General features: G+C 45.5%; 1 protein-coding gene across 1 annotated transcript in view; it reads right to left on the bottom strand.

Moving 5' to 3' along the window:
* The window catches only part of COL23A1 (collagen type XXIII alpha 1 chain), a 317,718-nt gene that overhangs the window by 65,101 nt on the left and 226,606 nt on the right, over nucleotides 1–26,011 (bottom strand). The window contains exons 3-5 of the mRNA XM_090021020.1: nucleotides 23,810–23,854; nucleotides 22,722–22,729; nucleotides 6,300–6,326 (exon numbers count right to left, since the gene is read on the bottom strand). Of these exons, the coding sequence (XP_089877146.1) occupies nucleotides 6,300–6,326; nucleotides 22,722–22,729; nucleotides 23,810–23,854 (80 nt within the window). The remainder of the gene's footprint in view (nucleotides 1–6,299; nucleotides 6,327–22,721; nucleotides 22,730–23,809; nucleotides 23,855–26,011) is intronic.

Raw genomic sequence — 26,011 nt, 5'->3', positions numbered from 1 at the left:
CTTCTAAGCATTTTACAACATTTACTCCTATCCAATTTTGAGCCAAAGTCTCTCTTCTGAGGGGCTAACAACGCAGCTGTCTTGCCATCTGAAACTGGCATTTAGAAGGTCCTGTAAGCGATCGTGGATTCCTGCCTCAGAAGTTTTGAGGATCCTTTGAGTGTTGATCCACACAATTACAGGAGTAAAATCATGTTTCTTCTTGTTGTCTTAGCATTAAAATTAATACATTATACTTCTTCAACCCGCCTTACTCAGACTCGATTCTACAAAGAGAGCACCTCTCATTAGCTCCATGCATGTGCCTAAATCTAATCCCCATTGTATTGCATATGTCCTCATCTCAGGATACTTTGCAGCCTTAAACATATTGAGCGAAGATAATGAGAAAAGATCTTGAGAGCACGCACAGTGGGCAAAAGGAATGAAGCGTGAGATAGTATGATCACACATAGGTGGCAGGCTACAGCGCTGTGCACTGCAGGATGTGGAGACTGAACTAGGACGCAGGGAGAACGTGGGGAAGGGAGTGGATTCACCATCTCTTTCCAGACAGTTCTTGCACGAGCTGCTGAAGCATGAAGTACTCCACAGTCCTGGGGCCTGTTCTCCTGCCTGACGATGCAAGAAACTCCCAGTGCAATCACACACACGAGGAAGAATTTTCTTAATTGCTTATGTGAGGCTGTTAGAAAGCTGGCAATGCGAGTGCCACCGTTGGGGCACAGATGGTGTAGACACATGACGTTTTCATATCTACCGGTGTAAATGTGGAACAGATGCACGAACTACAGCCCTCTGACTGTTTTAAGTTGCCCTATTCCATGTTACCCCTCAAATAACTATACATTCATCTCTAAATTATACCAGTGTTTAGGCTGTATGTCCCCGGTGTTAGCCGATTTCCTCTTGGGACCCTTTTGTTCAATGCAAAGAAACTGCCTCCAGTCTGTGGTGAGGGACTGCAATAATTCCTACTGCAGGCAGCGATCTCAGGAGAGTTTATCATCTGTTTGCTTTGGATACTGGTATAACTTATTTCAGGGCACAGTAATATGTTAATACTGGTATATGCGTCTCATGTATACACACTGGAGGCAGTTAGTATCCCACTGATTCAATTTAAAAGTCCCCAAAAATTCCCAGCTAAAAAGGCCAAATTCTTTTTGAGAACATATGTACATGGTTGATTCAGCAAATTGCATAGTTAGGTTGCTTTTAAGCATAGCCAGAATTTATAAAACAGAGTCCTGATTTCCTTTGATACATGATATTTTACAGGGAAGGAAAAAATACAATACAAACAAAATAGTAGGAATGAGGATAACAGAGCGAGGCAAGTGCCAAAAAAACTGCAAATCCAAATTCTTGTATTGCACAAAATCCTGGGGGTGGAAAAAAACCGCAGTTCTTGTGATCTATGTTAAGCATGAACTGAGAACTGGCTCAAATGAATGACACTAAAATAGAAATAGAGCAATGAACCTTAAGGCCATCTCTGTCATGTTAGGGACAAACAGGGACAATAGGAGTGAGTTAAGTGGAAAAATAAGCCCTTCTCTACGACTTCTTAAATAATCTGTAAGCATTTCATAAAAGAACTACACCTCTTCTAGAGAATACAAAATTAAGGTCCAAAGAAACCTCTTGAAATATTTATATTAAAACACAAAGTTTCTTTATTGAGTTCTCTCTCTTTTAGAAGTCCATGGGCACATCTACGTGTGCACTAATGCACTTTTGCTAGTGCACATTAAATTTAGTGCCTCCATTGTGAGGTACCACAAAATGGTGTGTTAGCCTATTTTAATGTGCATTAGTGAAAGCGCCTGGTGTTTTTGTGATGCTTTAATGCACATTAAAATAAGCTATTGTGCATTAAAGCGCACGTGTATTTGCATCCCATTACACTTCTTTAGAGCACTAATTGGTCTCCTCCCTCTTGCATTCTACATGACTTTTTTTAATTCTGTTGCTCAAAAATATTTGAGCGACTCAAAATTAAAATTATAAACACCAGGTCATGAGGGCTTTCACATGCACTAATTACACCAAATAAAGAATGTTTTGATGTTTGTATTGTAATATCCTCATGTAACCAAACTTACATTTGCTAGAGATGTTTGGACAAATGGAATTTTTTTTTAGACCCCAAACTTGAAGTCAAGCCAACTCCACCAAAACCACCATGCACCACGGTCTGAAATGCAGAGGGCAACAGCAAGAACATCCCCATACCCGCTCATGGTATTAAATCAAGCAGTGCTCATTGCAGCCATGCAGCCCTACCAACTGCACAGCTGGAACTGTAAACGTAGGGTCTAGCATGTGGCAGAAAGCCAGGCTTGGCATACACAGCAAAGGGCAGATACTCGCCCTCCTTCTGAACTCACGTGACAGACACAAACCCAACATTTCCTTCTATTGCAACAAGAATACCGGGGCATTTTTGTTGGTTATCTTCCCAGCAGATCCTCAGGCAGGGTAAACACACACACACACACACAAACACACTATCGTGGGCTGCAGTCTACAGTCCTGCACTTTACTTGAGGGCAAGCAGCTGAACTGACCTCATCACCAAGTGTTTTCCATCTGTATACAATCAATTCGTTTCGGGGCATCCTGACACAGTGCTAATCTACTCCAGAGACAGCATGTGAATTCATGTCACCAGGCACAGCATGGGACAATGAGAGGTCCGAAAGGAAAGCAGTGGCCTAACTAACCTCTTGTTTACGTAACGTGTGGGCGAGCAACAGTGTCAGCCAAGGTGGGACAGGCAGCACAACCCCTCTCCCCAACGAACGCCTGCCCTGAAGTTATTTTTGATCACCCCAAACTCAAGTCTCTACAATACTTAGGGAAGCTTCACAAGGCAGCAGGATGCAGAATGCTGCGCTGGGCATTCACCCCACGGGACGGCCATGACTGCTTTGTTTCTATTTGACTCCTTGTCGCTGCAAAAACCACTGTCCACTGCAGGGAAGGAATTCTCTTTGCCTTCCTGTTGAGAGGCAGTGCTACTGTGGGTTTGGGTTTGCAGATCCGGCCAGCCTTGCTGGCAGGTCCTGCCTGACAGGCAAAGAGCAGCTTTCAGGGTGCTGCTGGAAGCCCTTCCTCCCGGCTGCAGGCAAAAGGAGAGGAGAAGGTGGATCTTGATTGCTTCCCTTTGGCCGTCAGGCCCCAGAGAGCTGAAGTGACTGGGGACCAAGTAGGAACTGTGAGCGGTGACTCTTACTCAGGGCAGGCCCGTCATCACGAAAGTAATTCTTTCCTATTGGCATTTCTGGGTTCCAGGAGTCCGTCACTGAAACAGCGCTGGGCCTGGCTAAGTATGGGCTCGGAGGACAAGAACAGAGAGCATTTCCCACGGGCAGCACTAACTTGTGTGCTCAGTCACACTGTTCTGGAGCAGACAAGGGTACCAGATGGCCCAACCTTTCTGCCTCATCTGGAATAAATGACAAATTTCAGCTTCTGATAAGCCAGTTCTGCATTCCTGCCACTTCCCTTGTTCAGCTGGCTCCCAGTTGGGTGCCACCTCCACTGCAAGCGTCTGCCCCGCTTAATATGGACCTTTGTTCTGGAGTCACCAGTTCTCCCCAGTTGTTGCAAAAGTCTCTTGCTTGGGGGACCCAGGTTGGGAAGGAAAACTAAGCCATCGGTTCTACGCTACAAGGCAGGTGGGATGGGGTGACAGTCAGTCTTTCTGGGTGGATCCAAGTCACCTTTGCCCTGAAGATGCACAAAGTAGGTCCCAAGCTCCTGCCATCTTCAGGATACGACTAGGACCCAGTTGCCACTGGAAAAGCCAGGACGGGCTCAGATGCTGCAAACATTGAGTTCATGCAGCCCTGAGAAACCATCCTATACAAAGGAGTGGTGGGAACCAGCAGTCAACCTACCAACTCTGTGGTTCTTGAGATGCCCCTTGCCCAACAGATCGCCGCCTTTGGAAAGTGCCAGCTTAGTTTTCACTCATTTTCTGATGACAGAAAACATAATAGATGAATTCTTCTCTTGCAAAGAACTTGGGAAGGCCACGACAGGTCAGAAGCCTTTTTAACACCAGGGATTCCTACTTGAAATCTCTGGGTTTTATTATGTGACTCAGGCTTGGCACCTGGCATTGTTGGCATCCTTGAAAGGATCTCAAGGCAGCCCACTGCACCCTCACTAAGAACCACTGCGCTAAATCCTCAGGAAAAGCTGGAGGCCTGGTATGGGGGCAGGGACAGACCCAGACAGAGCATCTGCAGCAGATGATCTGAGCTGTAGAGGCAGAACGAATCAAAAGGGAGAAGTCCTGCCTTTTAGGTACAACTCTGACAAGCTAAATCACTGTGATATCAATCACTCATGATAGAAGCCGGTGGGATGGCACACACACCAGTCTCCATTTAACAGCCCAAACAGAAGCCAGCCACTATCTCCATTCTCCGTACCGAGCCTGGAAAATACTGCATGAGGCAGACGCTGAATGTTTTGAGGCCACTGGCCTGCCAGAGGTGAGTGTGGGGGCTCTGCATTTTAAAGCATCAGCCTCTACTGCCTGAATAAGTGGTCAGGCCAGCAACCCCCAATCACACCTTGCTTCTCAACCTCTAGGATGCCACTGACCCCACTAGGAGGAGACAGAAGGCCGTGCTGAGTGGGTATGGGTTGCATGCACAGTAGCTGTAATTTCCCCGTAGAGTCAGCAGTCTTATTTGCTATAAATTATTACAAAGGAACTCACAGGCCCCCAACTGTTCCTTTCAGATGGGTTTTATATTGAGTTTAATTTATTAAAACCAATTGGTGAGGCAGCTACATACTTTCCACTTATCAAGGTAATGGCATAAAAGGCTTGTTCTACAAAATCAGCACACGGCTGCACTTCCCAATCTGGGAGGCCGGAGTCCCTGGGGAATCTCTGATCTCCTCCCAGGGGAAGCTAAAACAAGTTCGGGGGAAATGAAAAGTGGAAAAGCTTTTAATTTCCCTCTTAATCACTTTCACTTGAGCCATCCATCCATCACACAATAGACTTCGCTGCAGCTTGCAGGAGACCAAGTAGAATCGAGCCAGTGCACAAGAAGGAGCAGAAGGGAGAATGCATTTTCCCAACACTTTTTATTTTATTTTTTTAAAGGCATCCGCTACAGGAAGAGGAAACCTAAATGCTTTCCTGGACTAAAACCTATCCTGCAGCTGCTGCAGCAGGGCACTGTAGTAATGGACTTGCATTGTGGGCTTCATGAAGTGACTGGGCCCACAGGCTGATCGCTGAGGTTTGAGTCCTTGGCTGCCGAAATGAATACGATTGCATAGGTCAGAAAGGCAGATGCAAGGCCACCATTCAGGATTTGGCCAGAATGAAGGTCATGCCTCTCCTCCTGCAGCAATGGCCACAAGCCAGGGTTCTGACCGTTTAAGTCGCACTGGAAAAAAAGCACTTCTCTGACAGTGCAGCACCCCTTACATCCTCATCCCAGCACCAAGGCTTTCCCCAAGCGGTCCTGCTCTCCAAATACTGACCTAGCCCAACACTGCTTGGCAATGAGCTCACAACAAAAGGCGCTAGAGTTACAAGTGCTGACCTACATCTTGAAGCCAAATAGCTTTGCAGCAAGTCCCAGTCACACTGGGTGCCTATATACAAGTGCGGAGGCTGCTTGGAGGCACTGCAATTCCAGCGCGGCAGAGCAGACTCGATTAATCGAGTCTGCTGGGGTGTGGTATGTCCTGTGCTGCACCAGCCTCCTGCATCTTGTGTATCAGCATCCCCGCACTTCAGAATGGCAGTGGGGGCACTTTAGCTAAAGTTCGTTGAGCAAGCTTTAGATAAAGTGCCCCTGCCGCTATTTTGAAACGCGGGGACACTTAGACACAAGATGCTCCCGGCACTTTAATTAGAGTGGGTCTCAGAGCTGCTTTAATTAAAGCACCCACTGCACCCCCGGAGCATGTGTATAGGTGCCCAGGGACCATGTGCATAGATGCAGAGAGGCCCTTTCCTAGTTGTGAATGAACTTGAGGTGAATTTCAGAGTGTTGTCCAGAAACCTCTGGGAAAGGTCAATGTCTGACTAAGGCTTACCTAAAACCATAGGCGAGGATTTAGCCCATCACCAGTGATGTAAATATACAACCTGCTCTAAAGTTCTAAGATTAAATCTCTTAAATGCTGTCATTGTTAATGTGGAAGGAAAGAAAAATAAGAGAGGCAAAGAGCAGTGTTTGACAGAAAAGGCAGAGTGAAACGCAAGGTGTAGATTAGAAGAGAATTTAAAAAAAAAAGACTGGCAGCATTACCGGATAACCGTCTCGTCCAGACTGCCCCTGTGGTGAGTGAACAAGCAAGATAACAAGAACAAGTCAGTCAGTCGTATTCCCCGCACCGTAGCAGCACATTGCAATGTGGACAGCTCAGTGGCCTGGGCACAGGAACTCAGTGTCCCTGGGTCCAAGCTGCTAGAAGAGGAGCTTTCCTCGCCGGATGGGAATGGGCAACTTGGGATTAAGCAGATCAATGGCAGCATGTGGATGGACGGGGCTCACACCAGGTCCTAACAGTGATGCCACCATGGAACCGAAGGCAGGTTAATCCTGCTTTGCTAGGGGCAGCTCCTGCAGGGAGGCTCGAGAGAGAAGGCGGCCTGGTATCGCAACGCTGTTCCAGTGGAGGGCTTTGCAGCTCCAGCACGGCATGGGAAAGCAATGCCATCAGAGCCGCCAAACCTGGACCTGCCCTGAAGGGAGCACAGGTAAAGTCAAGCTTCACCTTCAGTGGTGCTTTTTTCCCCACTTCCTCAACTTCCTTCTCTCATTGGTTTTCCATGGGAAAGGACCGATTTCCCAACCCTGCTCTGGGTGCTTCCCTTGTTCAGGATGTTGTGGAACGGGAAGTTAAGATCTCTGCAACAACAGCAGAGAGCAAGAGAAAAGTCAGTCAACGACCTTCCTTGTTTTCTCTCCCCTTGTGTTTCTAAGGGGCATCTCCACCTAAACACAATATGCCATTACCCACAGGAACAGGGGTATGAGCGTGTATACGTGTGGCTGCAGAGGGGAGTGCTCTAAATAAAACGTTGCATGGATTTCAAGCCAGAACTCTTACAAATCCAATACCTCACAAACAGGAAGATGAGGATTATAGGAGGCAATATCATGGGCTGCTATGTGACATCAGGAGGGTGGCATAATGCAGCGGTAGCTACACCCACATATGTCTTACTACACCAGTGGTTCTAACTGAAAACACCCATCTTTCAACACAAAATACAAGAGCTTCTAATTTTGTTAATGTGACGCTACAGCCGTCAACACACATTTTACAGCATTTACATTCATCCAGAAATAAGACATTAATTGCAAAGCAATGGCAACCTTTTTAACAAATCAACACCTTAGGATAACATATGCAGAAAGACTCTCATGAAGACTTGTGCCCAACAAAATATATCAAGAAAAAATGCTTGTCATTCATAAACTTCATTGATTGGTAAGCTTCCATGGTCTCTCCCTTAATATATAATGTTTGTTAATAGTTGGTATGGTAAATATTTAATTATAGCATATGGTAAATCTATCCTTCAGGTTGCAGAAATTTCCTACTCAGCATGTGATTTTAATATCCTCTGAAACAGAGGCTTTATGGCATATTTGAATAGCACATTCCTTATTCTGCAGGCAGAATGATCAATCATCTAACAGCCATAAATACCATACCACAGATTCTAATAATACATATATGCAACTAATTTAAGACAGCCAAAAAATAAAACACCAGAAGGACTACTGCTAGTGCCCAGTGTAATTGAGGATACATTTTCAACTTAATATGATACCATATATATAGGATGTAATCAATTCCTTATGGACAAAAGAGAGAAAATGGTGGGGGGGGAATTAAGAAACAGAAGAAATTAATAGGCCTAAATGCAATACTGTTTTAAATAAACTAATATTGTGATTCTGTGGGTTTTGGGACATCTTTTTAGAGTTTAAAAGGTCTCTGTTAAAGGCTGTTTAGGCCACAAATTTAGGGTTTGTTATAAGTGCTTTACAAAATAAAACGTTAGACATTTTCCTAAAAAGGAGGAGGGGGTGAGAGAAACCAGCCTTGTTTGTGTATGAAGTCTCCCCCATGCAGCATCTGAAATTCAACAGTGCGTGGGAACCAGGAAATGAAACTTGACTATCGACAAAAAGAAAAAGTAATGCTGTGCATAGGCTGTTCAAGCTGAACTGGGTTAATAAAAAGTAACATACAGCACACAGTGAAATCTGAGGTTCTCATTTGGTAATCTGAGGCAACCACGCAAAATGCTGGGCCCACGTACAAAATGAGAACCTGTTTGAATGAAGTGGTCAGTGATAATAATTTCAGATATTACAAACAACAGACATGGGTAGACAGATGTCTTTTAAATGGGCATGTGTGTGTGTGTGTGTTTATACACATCTACATATACACATCTATCTATAGATATACACACACACGTTAAAAAGGCATACACACAAATCGTATATGTGTGTATGTATACATATGATCTGTGTATATGCGTATATACTATATATACATGTGTACATACATGTAGATACTCTATATACACATACATGCTAAATACATATATATGAATGACGTACGTCTTTTTAGCATGCATATATAGTATGTACATGTGTACATATACATGAAATATATACACAGATCATATGTATACACACATATATACATACACATAGATACACGATTTGTGTGTATGCCTTTTTAAACATGTATATATGTAGCATGTACACATGCACACGTTTAAAAGATATCTATCTACCCATGTCTGTTGTTTGTAATATCTGATATTATTACCACTGACCACTTCATTCATATAGGTTCTCATTTTGTACGTGGGCCCAGCATTTTGTGTGCCTGCCTCCAATTACCAAATGAGAACTTCAGATTTCACTGTGTGCTGTATGTTACTTTTTATTAACTCAGTTCAGCTTGAACAGCCTATGCACAGCATTACTTTTTCTTTTTGTCAATAGTCAGGATTCATTTCCTTTGATTGCCAAATGAGAATCTCAGCTTTCACTGTGTGCTACATGATATATATGCTACTACATCTATCTATCTATCTAGAGAATGAAAACATATATATGAAGACTATTTAGATAGAATATATATAATATTGAGTTTTAAGTAGATAGCATTCTTTTTCTTTCAAGTAAAAATTAAAAAGTCCCATATTCCTGAATTAAATCTTATTTGAAAATATTCATCTATTTCTATTGAACAGCAAAAGTTTCATCAACAGAGCACCTTTAGTCACTGTAAGGATCATGCCAAAGTTACCATACAAAGCTCCATGAATTAAATTCTGCTCTCAGTGACACTGGTATAAATCCAGCGTAGAATGTCTTTAATATGAAGCCTTATGGCTTAGCTCTGTTTGAGTAGCATATATAAAGATCTTGCTGAAGAAGCAAAAACATAGACTACTTTTGTGCATGGCAGGGAGGCTCAGGAGCCAATATCCAACTATGCTCAGCGCCAAGTAATCTAGAAGTCGCTTGATTTTAAATTGTTTTTCCCTAATAAATGCCCCTTTCGTTATATTAGAGAGACCCACATACTTGGTTTATGATGGAGAAAAAAGGGATGGCTTGGCAGTTTTTAACTAGTGAATATTTACAGAAAAACCATTCTCCTGATAGACTACACTCTTAAATACAGACTAAAAAGGGAAATTCATGTGTTTGAGCTTCCCCCAGAACAAAGTCCTACATTTATTGGGATTGGGTGTGTCCCCATATGCAAGGGCATGCACTCACAGCAGCAAAACTAGTAGCAACACAAACTTGTGCTGCTACTTTTTGCTGCTATGCACACGTCTGTACGTGTGCTTCGGTATGGGGCAAAATGCCCCGCTTTGGGCAAACTGCTTTTCCTCCGCTTCTCCCAGCTCCTGACATGCTGGAAGAGCCAGAGTGGAGCTAAAGGAGGGGAGAGACTCGTGTGTCCCTGGAGGACCAAGCCTCCATATCTGCAGGCGCACACTCCTGTAGTGTGCACCATGCTGCTTTTTTCACAGCGTTTTGGTGTTTTTTCATGCTACTGGGATTTTCTGGAAGCAAATTTTGCCCCCCAAACTGCAAATCTGCAGTACAGGGCACATTTTCATGTACCAGGCACATGTTTTGTAGTGCTGCAACGAGGTTTTGTAGTGCCGCAACAAGGTTTTGTAGTGCTGCAAGCCACATATGCCTGCATCCGGCCATTGCTCCTGTTGTATACAATTTATAACAAAATGCGAGCTTGGACTAGGTTTGAGGCCTCTCTTCAGGACGGGTCTGGCCAAAACCATCACTTGTTCTGTTTTGGTGTGGTTCCCGCTGGAAGCCAGACCAAATGGCAAGTTTGCCAGATTTCCTCTTTTAACTTCTCAGGTTCAAAAATAAACACGACAGACAAATAAAACTTCAAGAGATCTAAATGCCTATTAACTACAACTTGAACACAAAATGCTGTCAAAACCCACGGAGAGCAAAATTGCTGGTCTTACAAGCCAAACATTTAACTTGTATTTCATCAACGGCGTACGGCTTCAAACAGAAGAGAAAGCGGGGTGGGGGGAGAGACAGAGAGACTTGGACAGCCAAAAAAACCGAAAAAAAACCCCAACAGGTTCACAAATGAATTTCAGAGTTTACTGAAATAACATCCTCCCCATCTCACTGAGGCTTAGTAGGAAGGAAATGGTATTTGAAGAAGATTGTCTATGCCATTAAAGTGCTTATTCAGAAAGCATGGGCAGTTTGGAAGTGTACAGGGAAGGATTGTCAAAAAGCTGCTGAAGGCTTTAACTGCCTACCTTTTGTCCACATTTTGGGGGAAAAAAATTCAGTGGACGGTGGGTGCCTAATTCCTACAGGTTCCTTTGAAAATCTCTCCCACAATACCTGTATGGACATAGGTTGAATGCTGCCTTCTCACCCCAAGAACAATGGGAGAGCAAAGCAAATTTCATAGAGACGGGACAGAACAGGCATGTTTGAAAGTTTTCTTGAGAAGATAAGTTAACACACATTTAACCTGTCCTTCATACAATGCATTCACTATAGAGGCTCTGTGGTCGCACAAACAGCAAAGTTAATTACTCTCCAAATAGATCAAGAGAGAAAGAAGAAAGCTACACTTCTTTTTTTTCTGGACAAACAAAACTTTGTGGGGCTAACAAGGTCATTAATTATGCTCATTATTAACCGAGTGAGACAATGGATGGGAGAAGTGAGACTAGGTTAGAATTAAAAATATCAACACATTAATTAATTAATTACATTAATTAATGTAATATTAATACATTATCATGGCACTTACATTTCTCCTTAAAAGGAGACTGACCAAACAACCCTCTAAAAAGCAAATGGTATTTTTACTGAATATTGGACGAGTTCAAAATGACTGCAAGCCCCTTAGGGCAGCAAGTTAGGCATTTTTAAAGCTGCGGGTTTGTTTTTTTTAAAGCTATTTGCCTACAATCAGGGGGAAAAGCAGCAGCATCTGGGACCAATTTTCCTTCCAGACACACGTCCAACAGAAAAAGCTGTTTTTGAGAAATGACACAAAAAAAGTGGGGGGGAAAAAAATGTGTCTTAACTTTGTTGACCCAAGTGTAAAATCCACGGTACTTACTGCAGGTCCTGAAAAACACAAAAACAGAGAGAACAAACCACTTAATGTTAACGGCAAAGAGGAGACACATCAATGCAGCAGAGCACACATTTCTAGTCTGAATTAAGTTGGAGAGCTGGTCCGCGCGCGGTTAAAGCACGGCATTTGGAGATTGCTTTTGAATGGAGTTACAGGTGTGTAGGAATATTCATCCGCTAAAATCTAGTCTACACTCATCATCATCCTCTTTCAAGACCTTACAGCAGACAGCATCAATAAGCGCAGTGCTGCAAGACTAAGTACTGACGCTTAAGTGCACGAGCCACCAGGGTTGAGTTCTTGCTCCTGCTGGCGATGCATACAGAATAAGGCCAAGACTGCTTCCAGCCACACGTGGGACCGGGGACAAACCCTGAGCCTAGACACAGAAATACCAGCAATGCTCTGTTCTTACTGGCATGCTCATTTTGCTCTGGGGTGTCTAGGCATGGCGAGGGAATAAGGCATACCAGCCCCGGAGCCGAGGGCTGGCCTGAGGTGCGAAGCTAATGCAGCAAAGTGTTTGTGTTGCACGCTCCATCCCCTGGCTTGAATGCATGGCAAATTATCCAGCCTGTTTAACACATGGGCATGCAGTATCGAACTGCGTTGTCCCAACACGCTCTCTTTCACCCCTGAAGCAGGCTGCTGATGCACAGGAGAGAAGCAACCTGCTGTGCCCAGTGGAGCCCCCGATCCAAAGGTGGTTAAAGCAGACAGGCGCCCATTAGACTCAACAGGAACTCGGTCTCACACAGTGGTCGTGGCCACGAGGGGAGTGGGACAGGCAGCTTCCCTCCTTCCCCTGAGGTCACTGCCAGGAAAGCCGCAGACAGCTCCAGGCAGTTCTGCAGCATCTCCCTGACATGGCGTCGCAGAGGCAAGCATTCGGACCACGGTCGAACGGGACAGGCGTTTCCCTCCTGCTCCAGAGGTTTCTTACTCTGCATACACTGGGCCTCGTCATGCTCCATTTCCCGCATGATCCAAACCAAATAGGGGATTAAATGAAAAAACATCAAAACATGGGAGAAATTAAAACAGAGGGAGATTAAAGAAAAAAAACAAAGCTTCTTGGAAGCGTCAGATGAGAAGCACATTGCTGGCTGGTTATGCAAATGTTTTCAAGCTCTTAGTTTTCTGCCCCGTCCCCCCAACATGCTTTAAAACACTCAAATATCTCAGATGAAACAATAAAAACAAACCCTCAAGGTCTGCAGAACTAGGACCTAAACCAAACACTTAGGGCGGGTCGCAGGACTTCCTGCCAAAAAATCAGCCCGAATGCTTTAGTGGGTGAAGCCCAGTGCGTATCCAGCACTTTGCCTAGACTTGGACATCCTGCAGGCTAGAAAGAAGAACAGCCCTCTCCCACAGATGGGTTTGATCCTGGGCATCTTGGCGCTTCTCAGGATCAGGTCCACTAACTTTATTTCCAACATGCTCAGGGCCCTGATATCCTGATTAATGTGCCCGATTTACATTAGATTGTTATTAATGAGAGCTGAATTTGCCTGGGGTCTTTCATTAACCATTAAAAGAGGTAAAGCAGCCTTTTAATGGACTTAATTTGATTTATTTTGCCCAGGAACATCATTTGCCCCTGACTTAATAACTAGCTGTGAGACACTCTCCTGACAAAGACTACTTATTTTTTTCCTAAAAATGCAGCGATAAATGTGAAAGTCCATGATGTACCAGGGAGCTCCCTGGCTCTGCCTAAGACAAAGCCCTCCCTTTCCAAGAAATTAGTCAAAATTGTATGAATAGAGCTGGCTAGTGCAAATTGTATGCAACATTCCTCAGAAAGGAAGGAGCCAGTTGGAAGCGATTATTATAATGAATAAAAATACAAAACCACCTGTGTCATTTTTTTTAAATGAGCTTTGAGGCTACATTTTGGGAAGGAGAATGAGATGGAAGAATAACAGACTGAGCAGAATCCAAACAGTTTCTGACAGATGCTCCAACAACAAACCTGATGCTGGAAAGCTGCCGTTCGCACCTAGACTGTGTAGTGGGCATTATTGCTAGATCTGAACTCCAACAGTAGCGACTTTAAAGATCAAATTCTGAAAAACATTTGCGAAGGCTCACAGGCTCGCCAGCAACATGTTGGCTTTGCCGGAGGAACATGAACTCTGGCAAAGTGAACTGACCCAGATTTAGTTATTAATGATTTTTATTAAATGTTTTTATTGTTGTAGCAATTGCAGGGCCCCAGTGTGGCAAGCAACGAACACATTTATAGTACATGACAGTCCCCTCTCCAAAGGGCTTACTGTCCATTGTTTTTTGCAATTTTGGAATGCACTATCACATTTGTTAAAATGAGGCCAGGGAAGTAAGAGCAACAGGAATATGGGGCAAAGACCAAAGACACCAGTAAGGACTTTGCAAGCATTCAGGGGCTGATGCTGCATCATTAAAGACAGTGGGAGCTTTGCTATGGACTTTGATAGACACAGCTTCAGTGTCTGAGATATCGTGCCTGTATCTGATTATCCTCAGAGGTAAGCTAAAGGCTGAAAAATGAAAATCCTACATATACGCTTATTGTAAATGTTCATAAGAGACCAAAATATCCAGTTCGTGTTGCACTTATCCACCTACATTCTTGTTCTCATGGCCTGCAGAGAAGGCAACCATCCTCTACAGGGAAAAGGTTGTTAAAAATGCCATTAACTCGTGTGTTTTCTTTCAGTGTCGTCCCCTTGGTTATTGCTAGTATCCAAACATTTTTTCTTGCATTTCAGAAAGATGCTTGGGGAGAAGTTTAAGTGACAGGGACATTCAGATAGTTCACAGGCCTGATGTGTGAGAGGGCATTCATTTTGCTTCCAGCTACAGTGTATTTCTGTCCAATAGCTATTACATTTGTGCCTGTAAGAATGCCTTATTTTAAAGGCAAATTCAAGACAGATATAAATGCATAGCTTGGAGGATTTTTATTATGAGTTAGAATGTAACCAAGTCCCAGGTGTTTCTCTCCTGGCTGCCAGGAAAGGGCTTTGGTTGTCAGGACAAGTTTTAATCCTGGGTACACAAGCCTGCCAAGGACTCATTTCAGCCATAAAATGCCACCATATGAAACGTTAGACAGAAGTTGCGAGTTACATCAGTCATTAAACTTGGACCTGAACACCAAATCCTGGATCTGACTCACCCAGGAACCTTAGGAAAGTCCAAGGCTGAATTTGAAGTTCACGGTTTAGCCCACAACCTGTAATATGCTGGCTTGGTTCAGTTCACTTGAATTCTGTATATCTAAGAGGAAGGCGAGAGCTAACTCCATGTCATTTCTTTTGCGCTCCTGACCTAGAGACTTAGATCATTTGAGACTCTTGCAGACAAGGGCACAGTTCTGCAAGAAGGGGAAATATGGATCAAGAAACTGAAGTCTAATGAACAAAGCCTTGTGAAGTACAGCGTATAAGTCAAATGAACATGAAACAAAGCTGTGGGTACTATCTATATATATTTTTTTGCACTACAGTAGTGAAGTACTGTACAAACAAAATAAATGGGGGTCCCTGCCCCAAAGCTATTATAATGCAAGTAACTTTGCATGGCATTTAATGATGCGAGTTACTATGCTCCTATCACAAATTTACAGACTGGAAATAATTTGTACCGTTTGGAACAGGAGCCGTAAATGAAAATGTGGCTATGTAATGATTAATTGTGCAAAGATGTAGGCCTGATGTAGTGAAGACGACAACCACCTGTTCATCAAGAATACCACAGGATTTCTGGAGGAGTGAAACGTAGGCAAGAGCCACTGGCTGAATGCTTTAGTATCCAGCACATACGCAAACCCTTCTGTCCTCGGGAAACAGCTGTCCTAGGTTTCTTACCAACATTCACTAAACCAGATGGGTCTTGTCCATTGTGGGAAAATACAGCATGTTAGAAAATGCTCTGGATAACTTGATGCTGAATAAGAATGTGCCCTCGGTATGCAGGATGGTGATGTTTAAAAACGTATTAGCTGGCTGTAATAAGCATGAACCAGCTAGTGGTTTTCAGCTTTGTTTTTCCTGGTTTCCTCCAGGTGCTGAGTGAGGGTTGACGTCACGTCAATTAGGCCATTTTCTAATGCGACTGATGTGTGTCCTCAGGGCAAACGTGGCTGTGGTGCCGACACTTTAAAGGCGCTTGCTCCTGCTAACCCGGTAAATTTGCAATGCCTGCTTTCTTCACCATGCAGATGAAAGGCCACCTAGGATGTGGCTGCACTGAGTCAGTCCTCCTACGTCCACCCCATGATGCAGTGTTTCCTGTGATGTTAAATCAGCCTCCAGTCCTAGTATGAGTGCTGGTCACTATGAGAAGATGCTTCAGGGATCCTGGAAAGCACCGATGTAATTGTGGTTCTGTAAGTGTTTGTCTGGAGAAGATATAGAGAACAGATTGGGGTCCAGTTCCCTCCGCACCTTGCACCCAGAGCCCTGTTGTCACTCTTGGTTTGGTCAGGGTCACCTCTGGCAATTATCACTGATGCCCACATGTCACCAGCAGAGATTTGGCTCCTTCAGCCATGGGATGTTGTTCCAAGAAGAAGAATTGCTAGGAAGAGATGGGATCCACCTGACGAAAAAGGGAAGAAGATCTTTATCGACAGGCTCACTAACCTAGTTGGTGGGGGGGGGTGAAGCTGTCTTATGGGGCTGTTTTTTAAAGAGCCTTTATTGAGGGCACAGAGACAGGCCATCCCAATGTGCAGGAAAACTAGCACGTATGGCAGGCAACCAGCTTGGCTTAGCAGAGGACTCTTTGGTGAGCTTAAACACAAAAAGAAAGCTTATAAGAAGTGGAAGCTTGGATAGACAACTTGGGAGGAGTATAAGAGCATTGCAGGAAGGCCAAAACGCAACTGGAGTTGCAGCTAGCAAGAGACATGAAGGGTAACAAGAAGGGTTTCTACAAGTATGTTAGCAATAAGAGGAAGGTCATGGAAATGTTGGGTCCCTTACTGAATGGGGGAGGCAACTTAGTGACAGGTAATGAAGAGAAGCCTGGAGTACTCAGTGCCTTTTTTACCTTGGTCTTCACAGGCAAGGAGAGCAGAGTTTGGGGACAAGATGAGCAGCCCTCAGTGGTGAAAACAGGTTAGGGACCATTTAGAAAAGCTGAACGTGTACAAGTCCACGTGGCCAAATGCAATGCATCTGACAGTACTGAGGGTGGCTCATGATTGCAGAGCTGCTGTCCATCTTTGAAAACTTGTGGCGAGTGGGGGAGGTCCCAGATGATCAGAAAAGGGCAAATATAGTGCCCTTGATGCTGAATAAGAATGGGGAAAGGGAAGAAGGAGGATGCAGGGGACTACAGACCAGTGAACCTCACCTTAGCAACCAGAAAAATCATGGAGGAGATCCTCAAAGAATCCATTTGCAAGTACTTGGAGGAGAAGGGGGTGATTAAGAACAGTCATCATGGATTCACCAAGAGCAAGTCATGCCTGACCAACCCGATTGCCTTTTATGAGGAGACAACCAGCTCAGTGGATACAGGGAAAGCAGTGGATGCGATACAGTTTGACTTAGCAAGGCTTTTGATACAGTCTCCCACAGCATTCTTGCAAGCAAGCTGAGGAAGTAAGGGCTGGATGAATGGACTGTAAGGTGGATAGAAAACTGGCTGGATCCTTGGGCTAACTGGGTAGTGATCAATGGCTCAAGGTTTAGTTGGCAGACAGCCTCAGCTAGAGTGCCCCAAGGGTTGGTTCTGGGGCTGGTTTTGTTCAGTATCTTTACTAACGATCTGGAAGCTGGGATAGAGTGCACCCTCAGCAAGTTTGAGGATGACACCAAACTGGGGGGTGTAGTAGATATGCTGGAGGTTAGGGCTAGGATTCAGAGAGACCTAGAAAAATTGGAGGATTGGGCCAAAATAAATCTCATCAGGTTGAACAAGAACAACTGCAAAGTCCTGCTTTAGGACAGAACAATCCCACACACAGCTACAGGCTGGGGGATGACTGGCTAAGCAGCAGCTCTGCAGAAAAGGACCTGGGATTACAGCAGATAATAAGGTGGGTACAAGTCAATGTGCCCTTGTTGCCAGGAAGGCTAATAGCACAATGGGATACGTTAGTAGGAGCGTTGCCAGATCAAGGGAAGTAATTAGTCCTCTCTCTTCTGCCTTGGTGAGGCCACATCTGGAGACTGCATCCAGTTATAGGCCTCCCACTATAGAAAGGATGTGTACAAGTTGAAGACAGTCCAGTGGAAGGCAATGAAAATCATTTGGAGCTGGGACACATGACTTGTGAGAAAAGACTGAAAGAACTGGGTCAATTTAGTCTAGAGAAAAGAAGATTGAGGAGGGATTTGATAACAGCCTTCAACTACCTGAAGGTTGGTTACAAAGAGGTTGGAGCTGGACTGTTCTCAGTGTTGGCAGATTTCAGAAGAAGGAGCCATGGGCTCAAGTTGCAGCAAGGGAGGTTTAGGTTGGATATTAGGAGGGTGGTGAAGCACTGGAACAGGTTACCAAGAGAGGTGGTGCAATCTCCATCCTTGGAGGTTTTTAAGACCCGGCTAGACAAAACCTTGGCTGGGATGGATCTAGTTGGGGATGCTCCTGCTTTGAGTTGGACTAGATGTGACCTCCTGAGGTCCCTTTCATCTCTAATTTTCTATTATTCTATGATTGTATAAGGGGTTGCACTAAAAATGTTCAGTCCAAAACAGGTTTGCTAGTCAGACAAGCTATTGGAAAGATAAGACAATAAGGCACTGGATACACTGAGTAGCCATACAGTAGCTTGCTTGCTTAACGTTAGACATTTGGAAGACTCTCAAGGGAAACCAATCATTTGGGGCTGCTAGCAGCAATAAGACGGTAAATACTGTCTTCAAAAGCAGACTCTTCCAGGAAGATGCAACCCACACGTCCATGAAAAAGGTGACCCCCTTCCTCATAAATAGCACCGAGACACACTTGAACATCCTGGCATTGGTTGGTGCAGCCTGTTCCTCGGTTAGAAACATGGAAGCAATTAAGTAAGAGCCAGATGACTGCAGAATAAATAAAATGGGTCAGATAAAGTCATTTGACTCAATAAATCTGGGGCTCGTTTAACCACACTGACAATGACAGGAACGTGTTCCAAATCTTTGCCTTGTTCCTGTGTAACGAGGAGTGTCAGTGCTGAGAGCACAAGCACAGCCCATATGTCACAACAGGAAACTTGAGCGGCAGCCATGGGCGAAAGAGCAAGGACAGCTTGGGAGCATGGGAGTCAGGCTCAGGAAACTTAGGTTTGCTTTCTGTGTTGCATGGACGTTCCCACGACACTCTCAGCAAGAGGGATGTGCCCAGGCGAGACAGCAGTCCTGGCACCCAACTTGGCCGTCTGGACCAGGGCAGCAGCAGGCGTGCACGGTGGAATCCAGGGTCACCGAGCAAAACTTTCCGTGTACAGAAGAAGAGCAGAGAGTTCTTATCTGCTCCAGGCTGGGCTGGTGGTGAGGGACAGGGGGCAGCTGTGTGGGTCAGGGTTGGTTATGTGTGGGGCACGGGGAGCCCCAAGCAGCCCCTTGCAGGCTAGATCTCTGCCAGCCTGCAAGGGAAAAGCCACGGTTTCCCCATGTATTTCTCTTTAAAGGAGAATCCATTTTTAAAATTTGTTTGTGAGCCTTTCATATATTCTTGTGACCCCACTGTTGGGTCGTGACCCGGGTGTTGAGAAATGCTGAACTAGAGGACTAGACCTGGTGAACTAGCGCTGCAATTGCACCAACCTTCAGGCGGTTGGGGGGGGGGGGGGGCGTCTCGATTGTATAGCTGCACTTTTCTGAAGAAATTTTAAATGAACAAACCTTTCTGCACTTCACTAGAAAGTAAATTTGGCGTGGCGCAGAACCCAGTGTAAATGCTGTCTGAGTGAGTGTGTGGCATGCCTGCATCCTAAGTCAATTCTCATTAACTTATAGACAATTCATTTCACCCTGCCTAAACCCAGCCCAGAAAAATAAACAGCATTAACTCTGAATTTAAACTTGCAAGAGGGTTTGTTGAAGGAAATGGGATGCTTTCTCTCCATCCCCACCTTTCTGGTTTGTAGGACATATGTGCTGAAGGTCGTAGCACAGCTGAGAAGGTTTGGACATTACCTTTTATCCGATTGCCGGAGAAAGGCCTCTCCTCCCACCTCCCCCCACTTGGCAAGCTCATGCCAGCACTGAGCCTTTGGCTGCAAGACAGCATTTGTCTGGAGGCTGTGAAGCTGTAACCACATACAGTCCCTGAGGGACGGATGCTATCATGCTAGGCAAACACAGTTTTATTCACATTTATCAGCTGTGGCGAAGGAATAAGGACCTGGCTTATGTGCGGTAGGACTCTGAAACAGATATATACATATACAGTCAAGCTATCTATGAAAACAAACATTGGGCAGCTGGGCCAAAACCAATATGCCTTCCTCTGTATCTGTAATGCAGCGTAACATTTCTCAGGGGCTGCATTACGTTGGCGGTGTTTAACTGCTTTGCTGTGTCGAGTGTATATATACTTTCTTGCTTTTGTTCCATTTCAGAGGAAGATATCAGCTTTACCATCTACCACAAGTGTGTGGCATATTGGCTTCCCTGCCAAGGACAACTGCAGACTATCCTTGGTTTTCCTCCCCGATTACAGAGGAATCCAAATAGAACGACTTGAGTCACATTCGTTCTTTACAGTGCTCCTCCTGTTGCTGCTGGCTGTAACCCGATTCCTCTCCACTCGGAGGGGGAAGGATGCTCTGGAGGTAAAAGGCACTGAACGGAAACTCAGGAGACCTTAGCTCACCTTTTGGCTAGGCCATAGATTTCCCACGTGACATGGAGCAAGTCACTTAGTCTCACTGTCCTCTCCTCTAAAATGGGGATTAGTAGAGATGCACCGATATATCGGTCACATATTGGATCAGCACCGATAAAAGGAAAATTAACATTACCGGCAATTGGCTTTTTGGGGCGGGTGTAGCCAATAATGTCACTGATAAATGCCACATGCATGTATGTAACTGCAGCATGCATGTGACCAGGAATGCAGCCTGGTAGCCAGGAGGGCTGTGGGGAGTGGGGGGTGGGGGAGCAGATCAAGGCCCCCACGGTGAAGGAGGGAGTGGGGCAGGGGCAGGAGTTGCCCAGCCAGGGCAGTGAATGGGACCCTGGGACCAGGACCTGCGTGCAGCTCATCAGGGACGGTGTGAGGGGAGGGGGGTGAAGGGGACAGCTCCCACCATCTGTGCACACCACCTGGGGGAAGGCATGGGGGAGCATGTGCCCCCCAGATTTGTGTGTGGGGTGGAGGCAGGCTGCCCACTGGAGGCTCAGGGCCTCTTCCCAGCATGGGGCTGGGGTTGTGCTGGGAGGTGTGGCTACAAGGAATTTTGGGGGGGGGGAGGAGGGGGGGAGTGCTATAACCCACCCTGTAGCCACCCCTCCCAGTGCCACTGCCACCCACCCTGCCTAGAAGAGCCCAGCATAGCCCCTGGCTCCAAGCCCACAGCAGGCAGCCCGCCCTCGCCTTGCACACAAACCCAGGAGTGTACATGCACCCCATGCCTCCCCTGGGGGTGCGCACAGCAGTAGGGAGTCACCCCCTCCCCACCCAGATGAGCTGCCCACAGCTCCGCCCCATTCCCAGGGTCACATTCACTGCCCTGGCTGGGCAGCACCTGCCCCTGCCCCACACCCTCCCTCACCATGGGGGGCTTGATCTGCCTCCCCCATGCTCCTTCCCTCCCCTACAGGCTTACTGGCCAGATGCCACTCTCCAAAGCTGCTGTGCTGCATGCCCATAAATAGGCCATTGGATCGGTATCAGCCAATATGGCTGGTTAACAATTAGCCAAAGAAATCTTTATTATTACATCCCTAGGGATTAGAGATCTTTCTTCCCCTTGCTGCTCCTTCTGTTTATGTAGAGTGCAAATGGCTTTTTCAGCTGCGGAAGTCTCTTGCTACGCACATCTATTACAATGCCTAGCACAACATGGCTCTGATTGTATGCTGTGGTACTCATAAGAGTTGATGATTATTAGCAGCAACATGCATCTGGTGACAAGTTGCACCTACACAGCTGTTGATCTTATAGGGACAATCTTTTGAAAGCAGACTCTGGAAAATGTTCTTGGGAAAAATATTGCCAGTAAGACGTTATTGCTCTTATCAGGTGTCACTGCAAGCAAGCATGACTGTATCACTGTAATGCCTGTTGGCTTAGAAAATGGTATTTAAAGGTTTGCTTTTTGGGAATTGGCTTATAGGTATAGATAGATACATTATAAGGGTTCAAGATGGGCAGCAGGGGTTAATTGATTTCTAAAGACCTTGGGTCTCACACAAAGTGTCTCTCAGCCCAGGAGGCAGACAGGCTGTCTAACACAAGGCCAAGGGATACACACAGTCTGGAAGAACAGTCTGGGAACTGGGAGCATATACCATACTGTCCCATAACATGAGATAAAGTGATACCAGCAGCAAGGGCCCAGAGCAGGGGTCCCCAAGTCCCAGTTTTGGGCGAACAGACCAAATTAGGTGAAGGCCCAGAAGGCTACGTGGATGGATGTGTGACCACAGAGAGACAACCAACCAAAGATAGCCATGGGGAGAAGGAGAATACAAAAGCAGAGACTTGAGAGTAGCAAAGGGTTCCTTGTTCCACCCTCCCCGGGGATGGGGACCCTCTCAGGGGGAAGGGAACCCAGGGCTATGATGGACAGAGGGCATACCACCTGCCTACCTTATACATCCCACTGGAGGGGTCCTCAGCATCCCACCTCCCAATTGCTGAAATCTGACACCTAAGAAAGAGCCTCAGAGTCCTGGCCAGATGTACTTTAATTCTGATGACAGCCCTAGAATTTGGTAGATATATAGAATTGCTTAATTGTTTTATTGTTTCTTTTCTGTTATCACCAGGGATCCTGTTTTTCTCCGATTTAAAAAAATCCCCAATTTTTGCTTAAAAAAATAAGTAGCCCCAAATACGTATTTTTCCACAATTAAAATGAAACACCACTATACAGGTTTCCCTCAATTTATATGGGCTCTTTATATACAAATTCGCTTTTATGCGATGAGCATATTTAGACCCATAATCCGTTATATGCAAGCAGGTAAGTCTGTGGGGAGAGGGGAAAGGGCCATGGCCCCACTCACCCCAGCCTCGGCTACAGCAGCCCCAGGAGCAGCTGACAGCAGCTGCCTGCACCAGGCCACGGCGCAGCCCAGGAGCAGAGGGGAGTGAGGACAGGCGGAGTGCGGTGCAGCCCACTGGCTGCAGGCAGCTGATGCGGCCACTCCCAGGGCCACTGCAGCCAGGGCTGGGGCGAAGGCCGCTCTGTTCCCTCTGCTTTTCTGCCTTGTGAACCCCTGCTGCCATCCCTTCCCTAGTCCCAGCCTCATTCCCTTCCTCCCGCACCGCTATGGGAACGTATCCCTATTTGTTACATTGTAAAGTAGGTTTGCTTTATGTGAATTCGATTTAGGCACCATTCTCCGGGAGCACATGTACAGCATAAATTGAAGGAAACCTGTATATAGATCTATATAGTAGTGGTATGTCATTTAAATCACAGAATCATATGGATTTGGGGTGACTTTTTTTTTCCCCCTTCAAACTAAAAATTTTTATATCAGAGAAAACCAGGATTCCTGGTATCACTGTGTATCAATAAATTTGCCTATTATCGAATAGAGAGGTTGTGGTCAGTCTGAGGGCAGGAACAAGGGTGGGTCCATCCCCTACCCCCAGAACAAGGCTCTGGGTCCTAAATCCAGAGCCAACAATGCCTACCAATGTTTTCAGACTGCTTCCATGAAACATTAAGATATGGCTGGAGAACAAGTTCTCGACAATCATTTGGAGCATAGCTGATAGCTTTAAAAGTTTTATATGGACTAACTAGACAGTCCCCAACCTAGCAGTGTCCCTTTACGTCACTGTTGATAGGCAAGGTCAGAGCTCAGCTTTTAGCATCAACAGATAACCTCTTCTGCCTGGGAATGGGAAGTCTCCTTTTCACAGGCCCATTAGATAAAAGGCAACTTTATCAGAGAGTTCAAGGACATTCTAGTTATCTCGTAGGCACACGCCCCATGGTGACACTTACCAGGTTCTCCTCGTCTCCCAGTCTTTCCCCGCCGTCCTGGAGGGCCTGTGGAAACGAGAGAGCAAAGGACTTTTTATTTCATGGAAATCATTGTCAGAGGAAAATGAACCTCACAGAGAACAGGCCCAAGAGAGAACAAGCAAGAAGCAGTTCCTTCCGAATTCAGAGCTTTGTCACATCCCCTTCAGAATGAGCTGAAATCACAAACACCCTCTTTTGCAAACAATTTTAGCTTTTTCTCAAATACTACTCTGCTACAGCACATTAAGAGAATGCTTTCTTTATCCCATGTCATTTTAATGGAAGTTGTCATCACCATCCTGTAAATTATGCACCATGAGGAAAACTCAGATTTTTTCCCCCCCTTTAGAAAGCAGCAAAGGGTCCAAATGCCACAGATCTGAGCAGTGAAGCAGAGATCTGGAAAGGACGTCAGGACATCATCTAGTCCAAGCCACTGCTCACACCAGGATCAATCTAAGCCAGGGGTGGGTAAAGTCAGGCCTGCAGCAGACTACATTTCCCAGCAGCCCCCACCCACGCCGCTCTGGCTCATCTCCAGGGCCAGGATCATGCAGTGGTGATGGCATGGCCAGATCCAGGGCACAGTTGCGATCTGCTGCCCACACGCCCTTACTACAGACCCCAAGTTTGATGAAGGGGTGTATGGGAAACCAATAGCAGCTCTGCCCTAGCTCCTGCCCACGCTGTCACCACCGCAAGATCCTGGCCCAGCTAGGTCCTGGAGCAGCTTCCTACCTAGCCATGTGTCCTGCCAGTGCTACTCCAGGCTGGTCTCCATGAGACCCTGGGAGCATGTGGCCACAATGGGTCCACGCTGCCACAGCCTGGCTGCTCCCTGCATCTCCATGGAGACCAGCCGTAGTGGCATCGGCAGGGACTGCTAGGAAATGGAGTTCAGCTGCTGACCAGATCTGCCGTTTAGACCAACACTTCTCTGGGATGGTTAGGCAAACTAGCATGGAAAGGCATCCAATGACAGAAGACTCCACAACTTCGTTGAGGAATCCCATCACCTAAAGGAGGATGGGGCATTCGGGAGTAGTGCCCTTTGAAATACAACAGTCTTTGAAATACAACAGCCTCTCTTCTGTGCACACCAAAACTGGAATTGTTTCAATTCATCTGAATGCAATGCAGATGGCTTCAGAAGCTGGAGTGGGATCTTCTGCTCAGAGCTCAACAGGACTCTCAGATGTCCAAAACTTACAGTTTTGACAGTGTATCAGATGGGAAAACGGATGTTCTCTTACTGTTCACTACCAACTAATCACAAGACATGTCCTTAAGTACGCTAAGGCACCATAGGCCAGATCCTATCCCTCTATTAGGCAAGCAGGTTGATTTAGGAGCTTAACTGAGATCCTAATCCACCCTGCTTCCATCTCTTAAAAATAGCTAATGAAAAAAAAATGGATGGATTCCCCTGCTCCTCAATGCATTTTTGTGACTTAGTCTTACAGCTAAGATAAGGCAGAAGCTAGAAGCATTAGCATTTTTTCAGGGACCTCATTAGGATGGAGTAGGATCACACAAGCACCAAATAGACAGCATAGGATCTGGCCTCCACACATTTTCCTCTGCAATTAAACACTCATGTTTTACCATGACCAATCTTGGCAAATAAACCATCACTCCTCTTATTCTCCCATCTGGGTAAAGATGACTGAACGATTGAGTAACAGAAGAAAATGTAAACAACATGTTCCTGACCATGAATCTTCTGAAGAAACTAAAGGATGTGTTCACAGGGCACTGAATACAGGCAATAAGTTGTTGGATAATACTCTACAAAAAGAACACTTAAAATGCAAAAGTACAAAATGCTGCAGCATTTTGTACTTTTGCATTTTAAAACTAATATTTCGCAATATGCTGATAAAGCACCTATTAATTCAGAGCTGACACTTCCCATGCTCATTGCAACACGTGTATTGCAAGATCAAGATGTGGCCAAAAGAAAAACACATGTCTAAGGATGGTGGTCTACCCTTTGCATGTCAGTCGTTTCTGGAGGTGTTGTCACTGAAGGACAGCGATAATGATGAAAAACAAAAGCAAACTGTGCTCTTGCTTTTTTATTTAGGAAAATCCACCATTATTCGATCACGAGCTCTCCTGCCCCTCCTTACTGTTGCTCAATCTTTTGATGGGGAGAGAGGAAGAAGGTAAATATACAAG

This window comes from Crocodylus siamensis, chromosome 10 (genome assembly GCF_052110815.1).
Source record: "Crocodylus siamensis isolate JL-2025a chromosome 10, ASM5211081v1, whole genome shotgun sequence".
Taxonomy (NCBI): Eukaryota; Metazoa; Chordata; order Crocodylia; family Crocodylidae; genus Crocodylus; species Crocodylus siamensis.
This window is presented reverse-complemented; position numbering and strand designations above follow the sequence as displayed.